At 54.9% G+C, this 18,930-nt stretch overlaps 9 protein-coding genes across 9 annotated transcripts; 4 read left to right on the forward strand and 5 right to left on the reverse strand.

Annotated features, from left to right (window-relative positions):
- Positions 1 to 56: 56 nt before the first annotated feature.
- Positions 57 to 1,428, reverse strand: DACRYDRAFT_22590 (D-isomer-specific 2-hydroxyacid dehydrogenase NAD-binding protein). Its single transcript, XM_040772869.1, has 5 exons — positions 1,255 to 1,428; positions 967 to 1,206; positions 415 to 914; positions 275 to 359; positions 57 to 223 (listed from the first exon to the last, which is right to left on the reverse strand). Exons 1-5 carry the CDS (start codon positions 1,405 to 1,407, stop codon positions 164 to 166), a joined length of 1,038 nt encoding a protein of 345 aa, XP_040628354.1. The 5' UTR covers positions 1,408 to 1,428; the 3' UTR covers positions 57 to 163.
- Positions 1,429 to 1,865: 437 nt separating this feature from the next.
- On the forward strand, positions 1,866 to 2,848 carry DACRYDRAFT_95078 (Phosphoenolpyruvate/pyruvate domain-containing protein; the record flags this gene model as incomplete). Its single annotated transcript, XM_040777269.1, has 2 exons — positions 1,866 to 2,126; positions 2,178 to 2,848. The coding sequence occupies exons 1-2, from the start codon at positions 1,979 to 1,981 to the stop codon at positions 2,846 to 2,848; spliced, it is 819 nt and encodes a 272-aa protein (XP_040628355.1). The 5' UTR covers positions 1,866 to 1,978.
- Positions 2,849 to 2,995: 147 nt separating this feature from the next.
- Positions 2,996 to 4,555, reverse strand: DACRYDRAFT_53089 (MFS general substrate transporter; the record flags this gene model as incomplete). Its single annotated transcript, XM_040775149.1, has 3 exons — positions 2,996 to 3,782; positions 3,837 to 4,343; positions 4,398 to 4,555. 3 exons carry the CDS (start codon positions 4,553 to 4,555, stop codon positions 2,996 to 2,998), a joined length of 1,452 nt encoding a protein of 483 aa, XP_040628356.1.
- Positions 4,556 to 5,798: 1,243 nt separating this feature from the next.
- Positions 5,799 to 7,550, reverse strand: DACRYDRAFT_108010 (uncharacterized protein; the record flags this gene model as incomplete). The annotated part of the gene is made up of 1 exon (XM_040768573.1): positions 5,799 to 7,550. One exon carries the CDS (start codon positions 7,548 to 7,550, stop codon positions 5,799 to 5,801), a length of 1,752 nt encoding a protein of 583 aa, XP_040628357.1.
- Positions 7,551 to 8,774: 1,224 nt separating this feature from the next.
- Positions 8,775 to 9,911, forward strand: DACRYDRAFT_22591 (uncharacterized protein). The gene has a single exon (XM_040772870.1). It carries the CDS (start codon positions 8,949 to 8,951, stop codon positions 9,690 to 9,692), a length of 744 nt encoding a protein of 247 aa, XP_040628358.1. The 5' UTR covers positions 8,775 to 8,948; the 3' UTR covers positions 9,693 to 9,911.
- A 1,429-nt stretch (positions 9,912 to 11,340) lies between these two features.
- Positions 11,341 to 12,423, forward strand: DACRYDRAFT_108012 (uncharacterized protein; the record flags this gene model as incomplete). Its single annotated transcript, XM_040768574.1, has 1 exon — positions 11,341 to 12,423. One exon carries the CDS (start codon positions 11,341 to 11,343, stop codon positions 12,421 to 12,423), a length of 1,083 nt encoding a protein of 360 aa, XP_040628359.1.
- Positions 12,424 to 12,623: 200 nt separating this feature from the next.
- On the reverse strand, positions 12,624 to 13,321 carry DACRYDRAFT_22592 (uncharacterized protein). The gene has a single exon (XM_040772871.1). It carries the CDS (start codon positions 13,261 to 13,263, stop codon positions 12,736 to 12,738), a length of 528 nt encoding a protein of 175 aa, XP_040628360.1. The 5' UTR covers positions 13,264 to 13,321; the 3' UTR covers positions 12,624 to 12,735.
- A 1,046-nt stretch (positions 13,322 to 14,367) lies between these two features.
- DACRYDRAFT_22593 (uncharacterized protein) lies at positions 14,368 to 15,534 on the reverse strand (the record flags this gene model as incomplete). The annotated part of the gene is made up of 1 exon (XM_040772872.1): positions 14,368 to 15,534. The coding sequence occupies exon 1, from the start codon at positions 15,415 to 15,417 to the stop codon at positions 14,368 to 14,370; it is 1,050 nt and encodes a 349-aa protein (XP_040628361.1). The 5' UTR covers positions 15,418 to 15,534.
- Positions 15,535 to 16,373: 839 nt separating this feature from the next.
- Positions 16,374 to 18,849, forward strand: DACRYDRAFT_108014 (uncharacterized protein; the record flags this gene model as incomplete). The annotated part of the gene is made up of 2 exons (XM_040768575.1): positions 16,374 to 16,642; positions 16,695 to 18,849. 2 exons carry the CDS (start codon positions 16,374 to 16,376, stop codon positions 18,847 to 18,849), a joined length of 2,424 nt encoding a protein of 807 aa, XP_040628362.1.
- Between the last annotated feature and the right edge of the window lie 81 nt (positions 18,850 to 18,930).

Consider the following 18,930-nt stretch of genomic DNA (forward strand, 5'->3'; position numbering starts at 1 on the left):
AAATCGAAGGTAAACTACGACACGACTAGCATAACTGGTTATATTCTAATGAGTGGGGTGTATCAGTCGCATATCACGTTCCCGGGTATAGGGGTGCAGTAACTACATCAAGTCCTGCGCAACGCGACTGCCGCGTGGGAGCCAGCCGATCTCAACTGTATGTCTAATCCGTAACAGGGGGCTTGTTCAGACTATGCTGTACTTCGTGCAGGCGCTGCCCAGACTGGTTTCATAGTTAATTTACGGCCAGGGAGGACATAGAGACAGAACTCACCAGATATTGTCGGATGCTCTCGAGACTCGTCTCTACGATCGTGTTAAGGGCGTCACGCGTCAAGAAGGCCTGATGCGGTGTGATCCTTCGAACGGACTTTTCAGCACTCTTCTCAAAGGGGAAAAAAAAGAGATACTCACAAAACCTGAGGCAACAACAACAGCCTCCCAAGGTTGTCATCATGTATGCCCGCCTCCCTATGATCATGGAAGAAGATCTCCGTCTCGTTCTCATACACGTCCATGCCAGCAGCACCGACCTGACCCTGCCTCAGCCCCTGGAGCAGCGCCTCCGAGTCCACGAGGCCTCCGCGAGCTACATTCAGCAACGTGAACCCACGTTTGCACTTGGCGATAAACTCGCGGTTTACCATCCTCTTCGTGTGCTCCGTAAGGGGGCAGTGGAGAGAGATCACATCGCACTCCGGAAGCAGCTCGTCGAGCGTGTCGACGTAGGTGATACCGGGGGTGTCCAGAAGGGATGGATTTTTGTAGATGTCGCTGCATAGGACGCGCATGCCGAACGCGCGCAGTATCGTCGCAACGATCGCACCCGTCGCGCCTGTGCCAATGACACCGGCGGTCTTCCCATACAGGTCCCAACCAACAAGACCATCCAGGGAGAAGTCACCGTGGAGCATCTGCAGCTTTCTTGAGCTTATCGCCCTCTCTCTCAGTTGAAAAAAGGCTGACCTTAGACGACGCGCGATGTATCTTCCTATTTACGCCCAGGAGCAGGCCGACAGCGAACTCTGCAACCGCATGCGGAGAATACGCCGGCACGCGCGTGACCGTGATACCGTGCTTGGTGCACGCTGCGACGTCGACACCGTCGAATCCGGCACAGCGCAGGACAACGAGACCAACACCGAGCTGGGCGAGGGTCTCGGCGGTCTTGGCGTTCAGCTTATCGTTCACGAAGATGGAGACGATCTAGTAGTCCTGCCTCAGTATGAAGGAGAATGAGTGAGATGCACGTACATTGAAGCCCTTGGCTTGGTTGACAGTGTTTTCACTCAACAAGTCAGAGGTGGGTACGATCTCGAAAGGCGACTCGTCCTTCTCGATCTGATACTCGTACGCGTTTGTGCTCCACTGCTTGGAGGCGTACATGAGGATGCGTTCTTTAGCCATGTTGTTGCAGTTGAGGGTAAGTAAAGCTCTGAGGGTGTGAGTTGGTCGTCAAGAAATGCCTAGATATATGTACTGTCCGTCCTGTGATACCGGACTGAAAGGCAGACAGGAGGCTTGCAGTGACTCCATCGTTGATGAACGCGGTGCTTTCGCCGCCGTTGCTTCAGGGTTCCGCTGTCTTTCGAGGGCGACCCGCCTCTCACGTGTCAGGGGGCGTTCCTTACCCCGCACTCCTGGCTTCCTCTTTCCTTTCCAGGCTTACATACAAACGGCCCCCATCCCTGCCTCTCCTCAAGCAACGTGCCGTCGCCCACCTGCTCTCATGATTAGACTAGTACAGCCCTATTACTGGCAGGCGTAACAGCGTACACAATTGAGAAATCGGCCATGTCGGCCTACGGGGAGACGGCCCGGATACCCTCCAGTGGACCCTCGGGGTGAATACATGCCGTTGCCGACCGGTGACACCTCCAGCAAAGCGAGCCATAAAAGCAGAGACCATCTTATAAACTGGACGGAGGTTGCCCGTTTCACTGTTCACTCTTACACTTTCTGAAAGAAACAAAGCGACATGGCCGGTCAGATGAATAACAAGCTTCTCCAGACCTTGCGCGCAGGCAAGCAGACGTTCGGTATCTGGCAGATGATCAACAGTCCTGCTATTTCACGCACGCTGTCCCTTCTCGGTCCAGACTGGATCTGCGTCGACTGCGAACACGGTACGCTTCTGTTTGTTGTACCATTCCGGGGGCATACTGATGGTGATATAGGGAACATCGACGATGCTGGCATGCACGAGGCGATCCACAACATCCGTGCGCCCGTCACACCGCTGGTGCGCATCCCCGACAACCAGAACGTGTACGTCAAGCGCGCTCTGGATGCGGGTGCACAGGGTCTCTGCGTACCCATGGTCAACACCGTTGAGCAAGCGAAGTACCTCGTGGAGTCTGTCTACTTCCCCCCACAGGGCAAGCGCGGTCTCGGCTCTCCCTATGCTATGGCTTCGTACGCATCTAATGGTGTCGCCCCGAGCCTCGGAGACTATTTCTTCAATGCGAACGCGCAGATTCTCCTTATGGTCCAGATCGAGACGGAGGAAGCGGTAAAGAACGTCGACGAGATCGCTGCGCTGGAGGGGGTCCACATGCTCATGGTCGGGCCGTTCGACCTGAGCAACTCCCTCGGCGTGCCCCTGGTGAGGGGAGAAACCGACAAGCTCAAGGAGGCTATTGGCAAGATTCAGGCGAGCGCGGAGAAACATGGCAAGTGGTGCGGGATATACAGCACGAGTCCCGAGGACGCGGCGCGCCGTGCTAGAGAGGGATGGCATTTCATCGCTCTCGGCAGCGAGATGAGCTTCCTCCAGACCGGCATTGTCGACGGGCTGAGGATTGCGCGTGGAGGCGAAACCAAGCAGAGCAAGGAGGTCCCCTACTAGTGGCATGTATAAGATCGTGTCTGAAATCAAGTGCATTGCGTCTATTCATGATTGAGTATTGTGGTTAAGGCTATACTTGTGTCTAACGTATTATTCAGTGATACAGTCCTTGCAGAACGCGCCCCAACCACCATGCGTCATCCTGATCTAATCAGTTGGAGCATACTTGCTCTTTCTCCGCAACCTTGCACCCCATACTCGGAGAACGAACGGAATAGGGATCATCAGCACCGCCAGGCAGCCCAGGAGGGTAGATGCCCATCTCGGGTTGAGCCGGTTGTACATCTGTGTTGCGAACAGGGGGAAGGCTGCACCGAACAGACTACGTACGATGGTCGATGACGCGAGGGCCGAAGCGGCGACCATCAGATATGCATCGATGATGTAGTTGAATAAGCTCAAGAATATGAGCACGACGCCGAGACCAAGGAGTGAGGTGGCCATCATCGGGCTCCAAAACGAGATACTGGGGAAACTCGTCCACCCGAACCAGAAGAATCCGATGGCGAAAATGGGCGCGCCGATGAAGGCCATCTCTAGCCTGTACTCTGGTGGTACGGCTTTCGGGGCGAACCGCTCGATGTGCTTCTCGTATCGGGGATTGAAGAGGAAGAGATAGCTAGCTGCGCCTGTGCAGCCGCCGAGGAAAAGTGGGAGGAACATCAGCCCTGAAGTACCCTCATCCATGTGGTGCCCGAGAGTGAAGACAATCGGGAAGGCTTCAAACAGAAGGTAGATGCAGCCGTAGACGAAGGACATGTACAACGTGATGAAGAATAGCATCGGCTCCCGGATAAGCATCTTGAAAGGTCGGCCGAAGATCAGGTATGCCAACCTCCGAGGATTCTTCTCCATGACTTCGAGGGCGGAGAAGTATCGTGTATCACCGGTCTTCTTCCTCAATGCACGCGCCTTGCGGGTCAGAAGCGTGGGACTGTACATGAAGATCAGTACGTCGTCATGAGATGTGAGCAGACGGGACACTTACGCAAACGTCTCTGGGACGGTGAACACGATGCCAATGGTGCAGGCTGCAGCGAAGAAGGTCAAGACCCAGAAGAGCCACCTCCAATGAACACCAGCCACCGTCATGTAACCGCTGACAATAGGTCCCAGCGCTGGGCCGGCAAAAGGTGCCAAAGCAAAGAAAGCGATTGCTCGGCCTCGATTGTCGGGATCCCACATATCAGCGAGGATGGCACCTGCGTTTGTGAGTGGACATGCGGCGCACAGACCACCCAGGAAACGGAAAGCGATGAGCGCACCCGTGTTCGGCGCTACGGCACACGCGACTTGGAAGATGGTGTATAAAGTGAACGCGATTATAAAGATGGGCCGACGGCCGACGGCTTCAGATAGCGGAGCCCAGAAGATGGGACCGACGCAGTATCCCAGGACGAAGATGGCGATGAGGAGAGTTGCTATTTCGGTGGACATGTTCCAATCTACGATGAGTTGAGGTAGGATTCCTGATGGTGCAGATGACGCGAATGATCTGATTCAGTAGTCAGCAGGGAAACTCCGTGCACTCGACAACCAGAATACTCACGCATTGAAGACGAGGAGGCTACCGAACACGGTGACGTACCATCTTTTCAACTTGCTCCAATTCTTGGGGTTTTCAGGGTCGTCCGGGCCATCCCAGTGTACGAGGAACTGGCTTAGCTTCTCGTTGAGTACCTCTGGAGGACGCTCCTCGTCGACCATGAAAACCTCGCCGATGTCGGCAGCGCTCCGGTCGGGATCGGCCCATGGCTCGGGAAGCGCTAGGCCAGAAGGACGCGACGGACCCGAAGGAACGACGGTGCTGTCATTGGATCCGATAGAGGCAGATGGTGAGGGAGGTCGAAGTGTCACCTCCGGTACTCTCAGCTCGGGAGTTGTGGTCGGTATCGACGACATGCTGAAATGCGGACAGTGATGTTCTAGATGAACTCGGAAATTACTCGCGTTGGGCAAGAGTGGGTGTTGACCTCAAAGCGCAGAAGTGTTATGGTCAAATCCATTCCCTACATCCCGCATGTGTATATATGCCCATATACCTCAAGTCTTTACTTGTTCGCACAACGTCAGCGGACAAAAGCGAGCGGTGCTTTGACTCGTCAACATCCCCATGCCGCGGAACGGCTGCGCTGCAGACAGCGATAGGCAGGATGAGGAGCTGCTTTTTCTCGTGGGACAAAATGAGGACCATTCAGTGGGTGGCCTGCCTGTTTCACGCTTCGAGCGCCCAGCGCGTACCCGACAAATTGTCATAGCCGGAACAGAACATGACGATGACTCAGCGTCGGGATCCCTAGGCGGCTCGCGCATTTGCACATGCTTGTAGATTTCGGAGATTTTTCAGCGGAAGTTCGGAGCAGAAAGGGAATATAGAATCGTCCAGAATGCTTGGGACCACCAGATAAAGATGGGACGGTCGTCGGGGACGCAGCGTGGTAAGTGCGCAGAAGCGTACAAACTTTCGAAGGTAGGGTAAGCTGACGTCATGGTGAAATGTGTCTTAGCCATGTGATTTCAATTACCGGAGCCGAACGACGGATAAATTTCGCAAGCTCTACTTGCTTCTTTGCCTTTAAATTTCTCCTCATGTTTTCTTACTTTAATCAACTGGAAATTTGCAAGCCGATGACTCGTTGGCTTTACGCTTGCACCGAAGTCTACCCTGACATATTTCTGTTATCTAGGGCCATGAGGCGTTGTGTCACAAGGACGACGACATCGTGCGCAGGTGCCCGGAGGCCTTGATACCGATGACTGCTCTGCTCTCCGTCCTGTTATCACCACGGAACTTCCAGGACTGTGGAGGTTACACTGCGTATCCATTTCACTTCTGTATGGCCTACTTGTATGAATACCATCCGAGCCGGATACGATCTGCCATGCTTGTGGAGTCCAGTCACCCCCCTCCGACTGGCCCAATGGGCGCTAGTGCGCACTCTCCGTGAGCTCACGACCTCCCCCTTCCAGCCTGATGGTCATAGTCGCTTCTCACCGCCTGCTCAGGTCTTCTGACCCCATCCCGCCTCTCCCATTCAGGAGCTTTCCTGTACTGTTCTCCCGACCTGACTGGTGGCCTTTCCCTTTCGGAGCTACGCCTGGCGTGTTGTTCCGTGGGACGGGCTGATTCTCTCCTTTCCCATTCTGCGGCTGGTCTGTGATGCTCTGCGGGCCTGTTGTGCTGCTCTGTTGACTGACGTTGTTGTTCTGTCGACCTGCGAGGTTGCTCTGCCGGCCTGTATTGTTGCTCCACCGCTCGGCGCTGCTGCTCTGATGGCCTGGACTGTTGTTGCTGCCCTGCGGTCCTGGGTTGTTGTTGCTCTGCGGTCCTGGGCTGGTATTGCGCTTCCGGCCTGTATTGTTGTTGCTCTGTGGGCCTGTGTTGTTGTTGCTCTGCAAGTCTGTACTGTTGTACTTCAGTCGGTTTGTGCTGCTGCAGTTCTGTCGGCTTGTATTGTTGTTCTGCCGGCCTATACTGCTGTTCCGACGGTCTACGCTGATGTTCCATTGGACGGCGCTCCACCGGTCTGTTGTGCTGTTCTATCGATCGGTGCTCTTGCCTGCTCTGTTGTTCCGTCGGCCTAACATCCTCTCTCGTCCAGTTTGCAGTAACGGGCTTGCGATGCGCTTGGGGGAGTTCCGGGAGCAACTTCTTCTCCTTCCTCTCCCAGTCTGCACCATGCCTCTCCCCCCCACCCTTTTGGACCAGCACTTCCTTATCATCTTCGTCCACCCTCAGCCTCTTGATGTCTGGATACGAGAGCAAGGAGATGTTCCTCTTCAGCTGTGCTTGGCGCTTGCGCCTATTGCGCCGGTGCACGAGGCACAGGCCGAGGATGGCGAACACCATCGCCCCGCACACTCCGCCAACGACGCCTCCAATAATGGCTTTGGTGTTCGCCGTGCCCGCATTTGATAAGGACGTAGCGACAGGTCCAGCATATGGGGAGGCCGTGACTGCATACTCCCCGCTCTGCAGACAGGAGGTGTTCCCCGCCTGCACGGTCGTCAAGCCGGAGACGAACAACTGGCCATTGGCGTCGGAGACGACGTATGCGAGCTCAGTCTGATCCGGTACAGGCATGGGCCATAATAGGGTGTACATCGTTGGTGGGGTGAACTCTGGGTCGGTATTGTTGGAGGTGGCGTTGCTGAGGGGAGACTCGACGATGAAGCTGTCACCACCGGGGATGACGACCTGGATCTGGACGGGGAGGGCAACGTCGTAGAACACGCTTTCCATCGTTGTGCACTCTACGGGAGGGTCGGTCCAGGTAGGCACGAGCGTGAGGTAGTCGGTGTTCGTCGTATTGGTGAGGCAGCTACCATCCCCTGTTGGAGAAGACTGCACGGTATAGAGCGCGCTTGTGCCGCCCGAAGCCCACCCTTCTCCGTCACTTGCTACGACGACAAGAGGGGCACCGGAGGGGAAGGGAAGGACGAAATCCAGTTGGACCGTGTCGTTCGCATCTGGGGTGATGTCCACTCTTTGCCCTACACCCCAGTCGGTGTAGTTCACCCCTGTGCCGGCGAGAGCGAGGAATGTAAACGTGTGCGGAGCGACACCTCCAGACCAGTTGAGAGTTAGAGAACCGCACTGTGTGGGATAGGAAGAGACCGTGAAGTTCCAGGAGGCCTGCGCTTGCGCGAGCAGCGGGAGGACGAGGAGGTGGAGCAACGCTCTGCGAGTGGAGGACAACATTGTCGGTGGTATGATTTGAGGTGAGAGGTGGGACAGACGCCTCAGCCAGCATCGTCCTCCCTCAGCCAGAGCATTTAACACCCAGAGAGTAAGTTCGTGTCATACGATGACGCAGGCATCTGAAGTCCGCCTTTCAGCAAGCAGAAGCACAAAAATAAAATTGCGTAAATGTCTGCCCGAGGACACTAGTGCGCTGTCGAGCTCGCTGGCTGCATGGGAGGGAAAGAGGCTGAAATTGCTGACGAGCTGGAGGAAAGGTGGTGCCAGTCGTGTGAGATGTTATATCTGTGCTGGCTGGGGACCGAGAAGAGCGGGGAAGCAGTAGGGATTTTCACAGAGGTTCGTCGCCTGGGTGAATTGAACACCTGGAGCGTGGCTTGATAGAGAGTGACCTCTCTATCAGGCTTCAGAGCGTGGCGTACGTTTTGACTTTCAAGACTGCTGCACCCGCTGTTGCATTGCCAATTTGCTATCTCGTCCATTATCGGTAACCAGAAGCTGCCGGAGATACCATTTTCCTAGATCTGGTCCATATCGGCTCACTGCGCAGTATCGCAATATCAGATCATATATGTTACATCAAGGAAAAAGATCTGCAAGAATCGGAGGTTTGTTTAAGCAATCTGGCGTTGACGGGGGGGGGGGCTATATTTATCTGTTATTGGTTGAGGATAAATGATGGGCGATCGGCACGTTATTCGTAAGGCGGGCACTGGATAGGATATTGGAGAACTGCACAGTCCATATAAGTAGTACTTAGAATGGCGGTAAAGAGAAGAGAGTAGTGATACGCCTCCTTGACTCTCCTTATTAACCAGAAGTTACCAATAATATAATGCACAGCCCCCCGCTCCATCATCATGTGCTGGCTGACCGCCCTTTTCATCCGCACCGTCTCCGCAATATATCTTTGGAACGGGCAATTGTCACCCATCAGCAAGTCGCCGAACGACGCCGACGGCGCATATATTCAGCTCATGACGGCATACATTCACTTCTGACCGTCGTACATCCACCTGCTCAATCATCTGCTCAACCCTGATCGTCAGGAAAGACCCTTTCGTTCTCTTTTCCATCATACGCAGCTCAACAACGACCATCAACATGGCGGCAGCGTATATCCTCCCTTTCGCCATCATCCTGCCCCTCCTCATTCGATCTATACATGCTTGGACGTTCACGATCCAGAACTACCCCACCCAGTGCATCCCGTTGACATGGATCTGGTCTGGCGGTACAGCACCACACAACTTCAGCCTCGTCGCGCTCTCCGGGATCCAAACACCCTTTGCCGACTGGACATCTGGAACCGTAGCGGAGTTCAACGCGGACGAGATCTGCGGCTCAGACAATACATGCAGCATCGATTTCATGTGGCCATCTGGCACACCCCTCATCATGGTCGGGAGCGACTCTACAGGGTTCGCTTCGGGAGGGACGAGCGACGTGTACATTGTACAGCCCTCTCCGAGCAACGACAATAGCTGCGTGCAATCTAGCACGAACAGCAGCTACCTCGTGACTGTGCCCCAGTGGACAGACCCACCTATTCAGTGCGGGCAGATGCTCTCTGCCTTCCAAAGCATCCAGTGGCCTCCACAGATAAAGGTCATCATCCCCGGTGGAGAGAGCAGTGTCGTCGAGAGCCCTCAGGTCAACAGCACCGACACTACCGCTGCGCTGCTCTTCTGGAACATGACCGTGCCGGCAGGGACGAACGTCGTCTATGTGGTGGAAGACGCGAACGGCCCCCTATTTGTCAGTGGACTTCGGACGGTGCAGGCGGGCAGCTCTGCATGCATACAGGACGGTGCATATTCATCGACCGCCGGCCCCCCCGCCGGTGCCCTTAGCACAATACCTCCGTCCAGCTTGTCCAGCAGCGGGGGGCACACCAACGCTGGTGCCATCGCTGGAGGCGTCATTGGCGGTATCATCGGGCTCATCCTGCTCATAGCGCTCGTGATGTTCCTTATGCGGAGATACAACCAGCGCAAGATGCTGGCGAGGAGGCAAACGATTGGTCTCGTGGCATATGCCGCTACTCGGCCGGAGAGGCTGGAGAGATCGACCTGGCCCGAAGGGCAAAGGTGGGAAAGGTACAAGGACGAGCCTGGGCGGCCGAGTGGCGAAGTGCTCTGAACGGACCCCAGCAACAGCTCACGGTTGGAACAACGCCCGATATTCGTAGAGGGAAAGAGGGAAGGAATCGGTGACAGAAATCGCAGCTCCATCACACATACCTTTGGATCCACGTTGTTTTCGTCTGGTTTTGTTATCTGCTTCATATCTGCGTTATTATGCAAAGAGCTAATTTTTTCTCCCAATTTAAGACTCTTTTTGTTGTATAGTAGTATTCGGATTGCCCTTGCTGCTCATTCGCAAACTAGTGGATTGGAATTGATACTTTTGGTACTGTCTAGGTGTATGACGTCGTCGCCAAGAATAGCTGGAAGAGCACGTGCTCTGCCGTTAAACATGTCTCTTAGTGCTGCCTTAGTCCCGTTCCCAACTATTTGCGGTGTGCACATGTACTGTTTTCACTGACGTTTTTTTTTCACCTCTCTGGGGGTATCGGCGCGACGTGAGTGTTCTATCGTCTGATCAAATTGGCTGAAAACGCTCCCTCTCCAAAATAGACATATCATTCCTCCGGCCCAGTGAGCGGAGCTCAGCTGTTGAAGAGCCTCACGAGTCGTCATCGTCTAGGCCTCGTCGTTTTGATTCTCGACCGGTGGCAATCGGCAGCTCCTTCTCAGCCGAAAGACAAACGGGATTGCTCTGTATGCTCCGTATGGATGAAATCGCTGGGTGTGGAGGTGCAAGCCTCCTCGAGGTGATGGGGAAAGAGAGCACCTACTATACACGGACCCGCGGCTGGTTGTCTGATCTTGCGCGTCTATTTTCCGAGAAACTCGGAACCAGAAGACCTCAAGCACCATTTCTGTCAGATAGTGCGCCATCCTGGACGTTAAACGTGGAGTACTTCGGATACATTAGCAGATTTGGATACACTCCTGGCAGAATCCGGGAGAGGAATCCAGAGTGTTTAGTTCATCCGAGAAAGGCGCCGATGCGACTATAGTCAAGTGTCATATTGCCTAGAGAATCGAGAAATTTAGATCTACTTCAGCATCTGGAGGCCGTCTGGGCACATTTGTACGAGTCGTACAGGATGTATGAGCTATCACAGGGTGCAACAACAAAACAAACAACAAAACAAGGTTCTGATTTGTGGCTATGCTGTTGATACTGCAAAGAAGTGACGTGGCGCCTCTTTCCGGAACTGCAGGCCTCCTCAGTCACTTTCCCTCTGGATGCAGATTATCTCCTTGGTCAGTCTCCCAACCTGATATGCGCTCAGTCGCTGTTGATACGCCCTGCCCTTCATCTATGTTTGTCCAATGGGTGACCCACCCAGTCAGCCAGATCCGGGGGGAGCGGGCTGGGTGGTTGGCGCTGCAACTAGCGGGTGACGGGTCCTCCACCACCGGGGGAAGACATTATCTTGACCATTCTGGGCTCCGTTTCGCGCTGTTTTGCTCTGTCAGGGGACATCCATAGAATGTTCTTGGCAAGGGAAGCCACCCAACTGGGACACGAGCTGTGATGGAACTCCTCGCATTGCTGCAAGAGATAGACGCCCGCTCTTCTGCGTTGAGCCTTCCCACTGACGATCACGATGAACACCCAGCCTCATCTCCACAATGGGTCGGACACCCGTATCGTCCTGGAGAAATAAAGCAGCCTTTGGCCCCGTCTTACGAACCCAGGGTATTCACAGACCACCATGACCCGTCTAAGCGTCGTCTCGCTGGCATTTCTTAGCCTGCCTCTGGCTTGGGCATGGACATTCACCCCCTCTTCTTCTCCAACCGAATGCTCGCTCTTCTCTATTTCGTTCGAGGGCGGCGAGGCGCCTTTTCAGTTCACCTTTCTCCGCCCTGCTTCCCTTGATCCCTCCCTCCCCGTCGACCAATGGGGACCCGGCTGGGCACTAGTGTTCAACGCGACATCCTCCCCGGCAGAATGGATACTTCCTTGGCACGTCGGCGATCCCATACTGATCGTCGGCTCCGACGCGACGGGCTTCGGCACCGGCGGCACATCTTCCCTTCTGACCGTCAGCGCCAACTCGTCTTCAAGTATGACCTCTTGCCTCACCAACAGTGCGAACAGCAGCTATGCTCAACACGTCACGCAATGGAATGGCCAGGTCTCCGAATGCGGCCTCATGAGCACTGTACTCACCGACGTTCAAGATCCCATCAATCTGGCCATCGTAATCGCCGGCGGGTACAGCTTCATATACAACAACGAAACCGTTCTTGGCCCCAGCGACGCAAGCACAAACGCAAATGGCGAGGATGTCGAGTTGTTATGGTACATGTCTGCTTTGGCAGGAGAGAACGTTACCTTCTTTGGGAAGGACGCCGATGGTCCACTGTTCGTCTCTCCGCTCATGACGATCCAACCAGGAAATTCCGACTGCCTCAACACAGGCTCCGCAATCCCCAATGTCGATGGACCCGGACCCCTCGTTACTGGTACCGCAGGGTGGTCAGCCGAGCCTGTTGCCACTAGCGTGCAAGGGGTTTCGGATAGCTCGACTTTTGGACTCACTCCAGCAACAAGGGTTGGCGCAATTATCGGGGGAGTGGTAGGAGGGATCTTGGTGACGATCGGCATTATGGCTCTAGTGATGTACGTTATGCGTCGGTACAATCGACAGAGACGACTGCTCCGGCTCAAGTCTTCTGCCATTGTGGCCTATGCCCCTCGGAATCTGGAGAGTATCGGCATAGATGGACCAGTAGATTTGACAGAGCTCCGTGGCGAGAAGCTGGGAGCAAACCACTTGCCTCTTCCTTAATTTGGGTGTAATATTTTGTTACGTTTCGCTCAGGACTTTACTAGCGGACTAAAACTTTGACTTTGGGATACTATTATTAACATCATTTTCCTACATACACGCCATATTTACATTTCAACTAGCCAAATGAAATGATGAACCTCTAAATGGAATCCTCCTCAAGCATTTGTACTCTGTACAAGTTTGCAAAATTCTACTGCTAACGTGCATTACCGGTTTGGTTCTCATGCTGGTCGTGTGGAGAATATGCATGGTTACAACAAAGGACAATCCAGAGTCGAGCCGGAGAAACTTCAGAGTACATGAGTTGATTCAAGACGCCTCGCCACGAACCGGCATACTCTGTACCGGCATACTCTGTTCCGGTTCTTCCGGAAGGTCGGTGTACCTTTTTCCAGCTTGCGCCGACCTGTCAGGTCCGGAATGTCTCCAAATTTTGAGGGCGAACTGTTGTTGTGCTGCCATACGCTTCCTGCGGTTGTGCATCCGCATCACGAATAGAGCGATCGTGATGATGAGGAGCACGCCAGAAACGCCGCCGATAACGCCGCCGGCAATAGCTCCAGCGTTGTTGGAGCTGTCACTGCTTATGGACATTCCGGTGGCTGATGTTAATCCGGTCGCCGTGGAGAAGGGCACGGGAGAAACGCTCTGTGGGATCGACGCGCTGCAATTCGATGTGCCTGGCCCGACGTTCATGAGTTGACTAAGGACAACAGGATTGCCGATGTTGTTGAGGTTTCCGTAGTCACCGAGAACGAAGGCAACTTCGCTCCCTGCCGAGACGTCGATATCCCAGCTGAGGGTGCCGAAGCCGGAGTTGAGCGTCTGATTCGTCATTGTTCGATAGCTCGTACCACCAGGGACGACCGTGTCCACTGTGATAGATCCAGGCAGAGAGCTCGACCATTGGACACTGAGGGTATCACATTGAGACACGTTGGTTGGATACTGTTGAAAATAGGCAAGAACGGTGTTATTCGGGGGAAGATTCCACAGGCAATCAGTTTTGTTGTTATCCCCGATCGTGTAGATTGCCGTGGTCCCTCCGGTGCCATAACCCGTCGCATCGCTGCCGACGACAACCATGCGCTGGCCAGCCGCAAACGGAGGTTCTAGGGCATATGGTGCGATGCTTGTCTGTGTCGTATTTTCAGGGAGCTGGAATACGAGGATGGAAGCTCGTCCGCCCGTAACAGTCCAATTGGACGGTACGGCGTCTGGGCAATCGGCAGGCGGAAACCCGAGGAAGATGAATGATAGAGGAGATACGCCGCCTGATATGTTGAGGACTGTTGCTCCACATTGTATTGGGTTGGATGAAAGTTCGAATGACCAGTCCCCCTGCACTGCGACAGCGATCAGGAGCAGAGAAGCCAAAACCAGTGGGAGGGTCATGCTAGACGGTAGATGCACAGGGTGTAGAGCCGAACAAGAGTATATAGCCAGAGCATATCCGTTGACATCGGCCTTCTCCTTTAAACAATGATTTGTTGGACTGCATCAGGATGCCATCAGCGGTGCGATACCGGGTGTAGAGTTCCCGGGAAATCGGCACCAACAAAAGGTAACTTATTATCCGAAGCTGACGGATACAAACCGATAGTAAAGCCCCATGAAGGGCATGAAGACTGCACGTGCCTCCGAGCGTTGCACTGCAAGCATCAGCACCTGAACAAGCCAGCTGGAGGGATGATCGAACTGGATACTGATGATGATGATCCCGGTGATATCAGAAGGTTAACCGATCCCAGGGCTGGGTTGTTGAACATAGGCGACGAATCGCCGGACTCAGAGACGTGGATGAGAGGCTTTCCATTATAACAATCGTCCAGGCCAATGTGGTATCCAACTGGAGATACCATGACAAGTAACTTACACCAAATGCCTGCAGATCCAGCTAATAATACGATGTAAACAAACAAGAGATTTCCTTTATGCTCACTATTCCGTGGTTGTCATCCGCCGATCCATATGCTCCCAGAGCTTGTCCTCCGGTCCTTCCCTCGCTCTATCCGTTAATTCCTCCTCCGGGTCATCTCTGTACCTCCCCGGCCAAGTGTCTCTCGACAGTCGTTCCGGCTTGGTCGGGGAGTAGGCGGTCAGGCCGATTGTCTGTCTTCGTAGGATAAGCTTGCGCCTGTTGTACCGGTGCACACCGAAGAGGATGAAGGCGGCCACGGCAAAGGCACCAACCAGTCCGCCGATGACGCCGCCAACGATGGCGCCAGTCTTGTTCGTGCCGCCTGAGAGGCCGGACGAAGGCGGGACGTATCCCGCCAGGCAAGTATCGTTGCCATTCTGGACGGACACCAGCGCGCTGGTGAAGATCGGCCCGTTCGCGTCGGAGACTTGGAAGGCGACGTTCGTTCCTTGCGTGAGGTTCATCATCCATGTGTGCATGACCGCCCAGCCCTCGTTCCCCGGAGAAGTTGTGGGATACTGCAGGTTACCGGTGGACGTCACAAACGAGTCGCCGCCGGGGACGAGCACCTCGATCGTGACCGGGAGAGCCACGTTGTCGAGCACGATGGTCATGTTCCCGCATTGGGTGACAGGCTCGGTCCAGGCGGGCACGGTGGTGAGATAGGTTGTGTTGTTCTCCTGTCCAAAGAGGCAGGAGGTTTCGTTGCCCGTGCTTTGTGCGATGGTGAACACTTGGGAGGTGCCGCCCGAAGCGAACCCCGTAGCGTCGCTGCCGACGATGAGGAGTGGTGAGCCTGCGGCCCAGGGGAGTATGTAGTCTGCCAAGACTTGACCAGGGACATCACTCAATGGGAGAGTGAAGTTCCACACACTGCCGTTTCCCCATTGCGGGAAGGGTAGGTCATACCCCGCCAGCCTGTAGAACGTGAAATCGTATGGTGGTACACCAGGCGAGGTGATGTTGATCTCGAGTGGGGCGCACTGGGTCGGATAGGTGTCGGCCTCCCATGACCAGCCAAGAGCCGGTGCAGCGCACCCCAGGAGGAGGAGAGCGATGAAAGCGTGCATGACGAGCGTTGAGACTTGGGGGGGCAAGTGTGGGGGGCGAGTTCGTGGGTAAACGAGGTTTATCAATGTCCTGCCAAGCCGCCAGCCAGCCCACCAGGCTCGTGCGTCCGAAACGCCATCGTGGTGGGTTAGATAAGCATCAACGCGGGCAGAATTGGAGCGATCGTGGCTCCTCCGGGGATTCTATAAGAACAGGGGTAGAAAGGGTGACAATAATCGTACGTTGGTGACGATATGTGTGAATGAAAAGCCCTGACCGCTGATAGGCGGCGCCGAAGTGCGCAGCCAAGAAGCCGATGTTCACGGGTTGCCCATATGCCAATGCATTGTTGAAGCGACGATCCGCTATTGTTAGCATTTCTTCCAGCTATTAGGCTGGAGTGCTGAAAGCTTGTCTTTAAAAACCCTTCTTGGGAGGCTTCACTCACTATACTGTTACTGGCCATCACATTGATGAAATGCCTCCGTCAGGCTCATTCTCACGCAGTTTCGCCGATCGTCAATTACCGAGTGCTAGACATGGAAGTCTCCAAAGCTCGTAGTCGACTATATGCAGCATAGAAACCAGGAGCCGACATCGACCTAGACGACAACAATGTGCAGGACGGTCGGTCGTAGGGGCATCAAGGGTTTAAAGAACTATCGCGGTGCCGTACCGTATGAGCCCACACAAACGGGATACCACGCCCTCACCCGCAGGATGACGCTCTGAGCCCTAAAACGGTACTTGACCTACCAAATCGGGACGAATTTGTTTTCTGTCTCGAAATTATTCCATCATAATGGCGATCTTCTCGTAAAGAAGCTCCAGACATTTTTTTCCCTCTTTCTCGCTGTCTTAGCCAAGGTTGGACGCCCTCGATCTGTGTCTCAAAGTGAGGGACTCCCCTCCCTCTTAACGGGTCAGCACTCGCCCTGCTCCTCTTGTGGTCTTCTTCTCCTTTCCCTTGACCACCATGTCCCGCAACTCTCATGAACCTCTTGCCGCTCCCTCTCTGCCTTCCCAAGCCGATATCCCAATCACCTACTCGTCGCTCCCCAGCCCTCCCCAGACTCCGGGTGGCCGCGGAACACGCAAAGGCAGCTTCTCCTTTGGGAGTCCCTTTGCGCTTCTGGGTGGGAGCAAGCATAAGGGCGAAAAGGCGAGGAAGATGAGCATTGGAGAAGCGATTCTTGAGGGGGAAGAGGATGCAAGTGGGGCGAGGAGGAAAAGACTGCCTTCTGGGTGCGTTTGAACTGTTTACAACGCATATATGCTCCTAATGCGGGGTGGACAGGGGCATCGTCCTCATCAAAGGTCCCTTCTCACAGTCCGAGTATCTCCCTTTCACCCCGCCCGAGGATGTACCCTCCCTGCCGCCCCTCCCACCAAACCTTGCACAACTTAAGGCCGCCACCATCCACAAGATCCCCTCCTCGTCGCAGCACCGGCGATCGCTCTCTGGGTTCAGATCGGCCCAGATCGGCAATGCGTTGAACAGCCTTCTTTCTGTCGACCCATCACCAGAAGCGCTTCTCAGCAAGTCGCTCCCCGAAGAATGCTCTCTTCTCGCCGCAGCCCCTCTTGACTTCGCCCCACTCACCCTACCCCCCCTTCCAAATGCTGGGCGCTCCCGCTCAGGATCACTTGCAGTGCCTGCCGGATCAACAGCGCACATGTATGCGCCTCCACGGGCAAGCATGGGCGCCCGCCGCCCATCGGTTGGCACATCGCCTCCCCCTCGCCCACTTCCACCCCCTCCCCACCTCGGTCTAGGTTCCCTTAGTCGACTCAACAAAAAGCCCCGCCCTCTCTCAAAGAGCAATCCCAACACACCAGCACACGAGATCCCAGACCCATTCTCAGGCGTGTCCCTCATCCAGACACTCGGGAACGTGCCAAAGCCAACGCCGAAGGGACCTGCGATCAGGGCAGTAGAACGTGCGGACGCGAGGCTGTCAATGAGCAGCGAGGCGCCGCGGCTGAGCGGAGAGACGGTGAAGCTGAGTATGGAAAGCCCGCTGGCCAGGCTGCCGAGTATTATTCTCAAAGAGGTTGAACCATTGCGCATCTCACCCAGGACGTCGCCCCAAACTGGGCTGTTTGACTTGCCACCCCGAAAGGATCTGAAGATAACCGAACTGCCTCTGAAGACGTTGGCACCTGTACTCAAGGCTGAAGCGAAACCTAAGAGTAACCTGCCCGATCGTCCCAGTACATCGCCCAGTGTCAGCCAGTCTCCACCTATAACAGAAAAGGAGAAGAAGATTCGATCTGTGCTCGGGTTAACCTTTCCCCATCCCCCGACTCCACTTCTGTCGTACGCAACTGCGAATTCTGGATTGAGGAAGGAAGGCGCGAATCCTCCGGCTTGCAAGGCAAAAGACCTTAACGACGACTCTCCTATCATTGTTCCAGATCTTCCAAAGACTCCTCCCATGCAGCAACGTGTTAACCACAGCCCTCGCAGCTCACCAGAGCGCACCGTCAAACCCAAGCGGAGCTTGATTCTTTCCCGTGTAGATTCCTGGAAGCAGCACAAGCGCAAGCGGAGTCAAAGCATCGCAGGATCACCAACAACCAGCTGGCCTGCAACCGGAGATGCGCCGGCATTACCTCCTCTTCCAGTTTCGCCCAACAAGGACAAGGACAGGTATGATCGACAATGGGAGGCTCCCATCTCGCCGATCTCGCCGACACTTTCACCGCGTGCATATGCGCTTGCACACGCCCAAGCGCATAACGAGGCTCAAGCCCAGGCAATGCGAGCCCTCGGAGGTCCTTCACCGACTCCCATGAGCAGTCCTGCCGCCAAAATGACCACCAGTTCGTCTATGCGGGTGGGCGAGCTGGAGGAGGAGAACAAGCTCCTCCGTGAGGCTCTCAAGGCACATCGTGAGAAGTTGCATGTCGCTCTCCGGCAGAGCACGGATCGTGCGCCTCACTCTAACACACATTCGTCCGGCCCCACTCAGTTGCTGCAACCGGCACATATCATAGAGGGACCACCTCCTGTCCCTTTACCTCCTACCCCAGCCTCGCCCATGAACATGCTCGCCGTGCCTGCAAGTCCCAGTCGTCACCACGAGCACCACTATCCGATGGTTCGTTCGACCGGATCAAGTGCTTCGATCGCCTCTCTCGTGACAGCCTCGTCCACCTCTTCTTTCTCCAATTCTCGCGCTGAAACACCTTTGACATCGTCCCGGCGCGAAACCGGAACCCTGTTTGCGGAGATCGCCTCCCTCCAGACCCAGCTTGCTCAGGCACAAGGAGAGATCGAAGTTTACAAGCTGCTTACTACAAACACCTCACACACAAGGTCGCCCGGTGATGACCTTAAGAATGCAATGAAGAAATGTCGCAGTGAGCCCATGCTTCTTGGGACGGTGGGCCTGGGAATCGAGGGTTTCGATGGTGAATCTGCTGACGACGCGGAAGTACGGAACTGAGGAAGTGAAAGTAGGTGGAATTGGATTCATCAGCAAAATTCAGGACATTCTGTGGGAGGTGGACCGGTCGTTATGGATTCC

This window comes from Dacryopinax primogenitus (assembly GCF_000292625.1).
Source record: "Dacryopinax primogenitus strain DJM-731 SS1 chromosome Unknown DACRYscaffold_10, whole genome shotgun sequence".
In the NCBI taxonomy this organism is placed as follows: domain Eukaryota; kingdom Fungi; phylum Basidiomycota; class Dacrymycetes; order Dacrymycetales; family Dacrymycetaceae; genus Dacryopinax; species Dacryopinax primogenitus.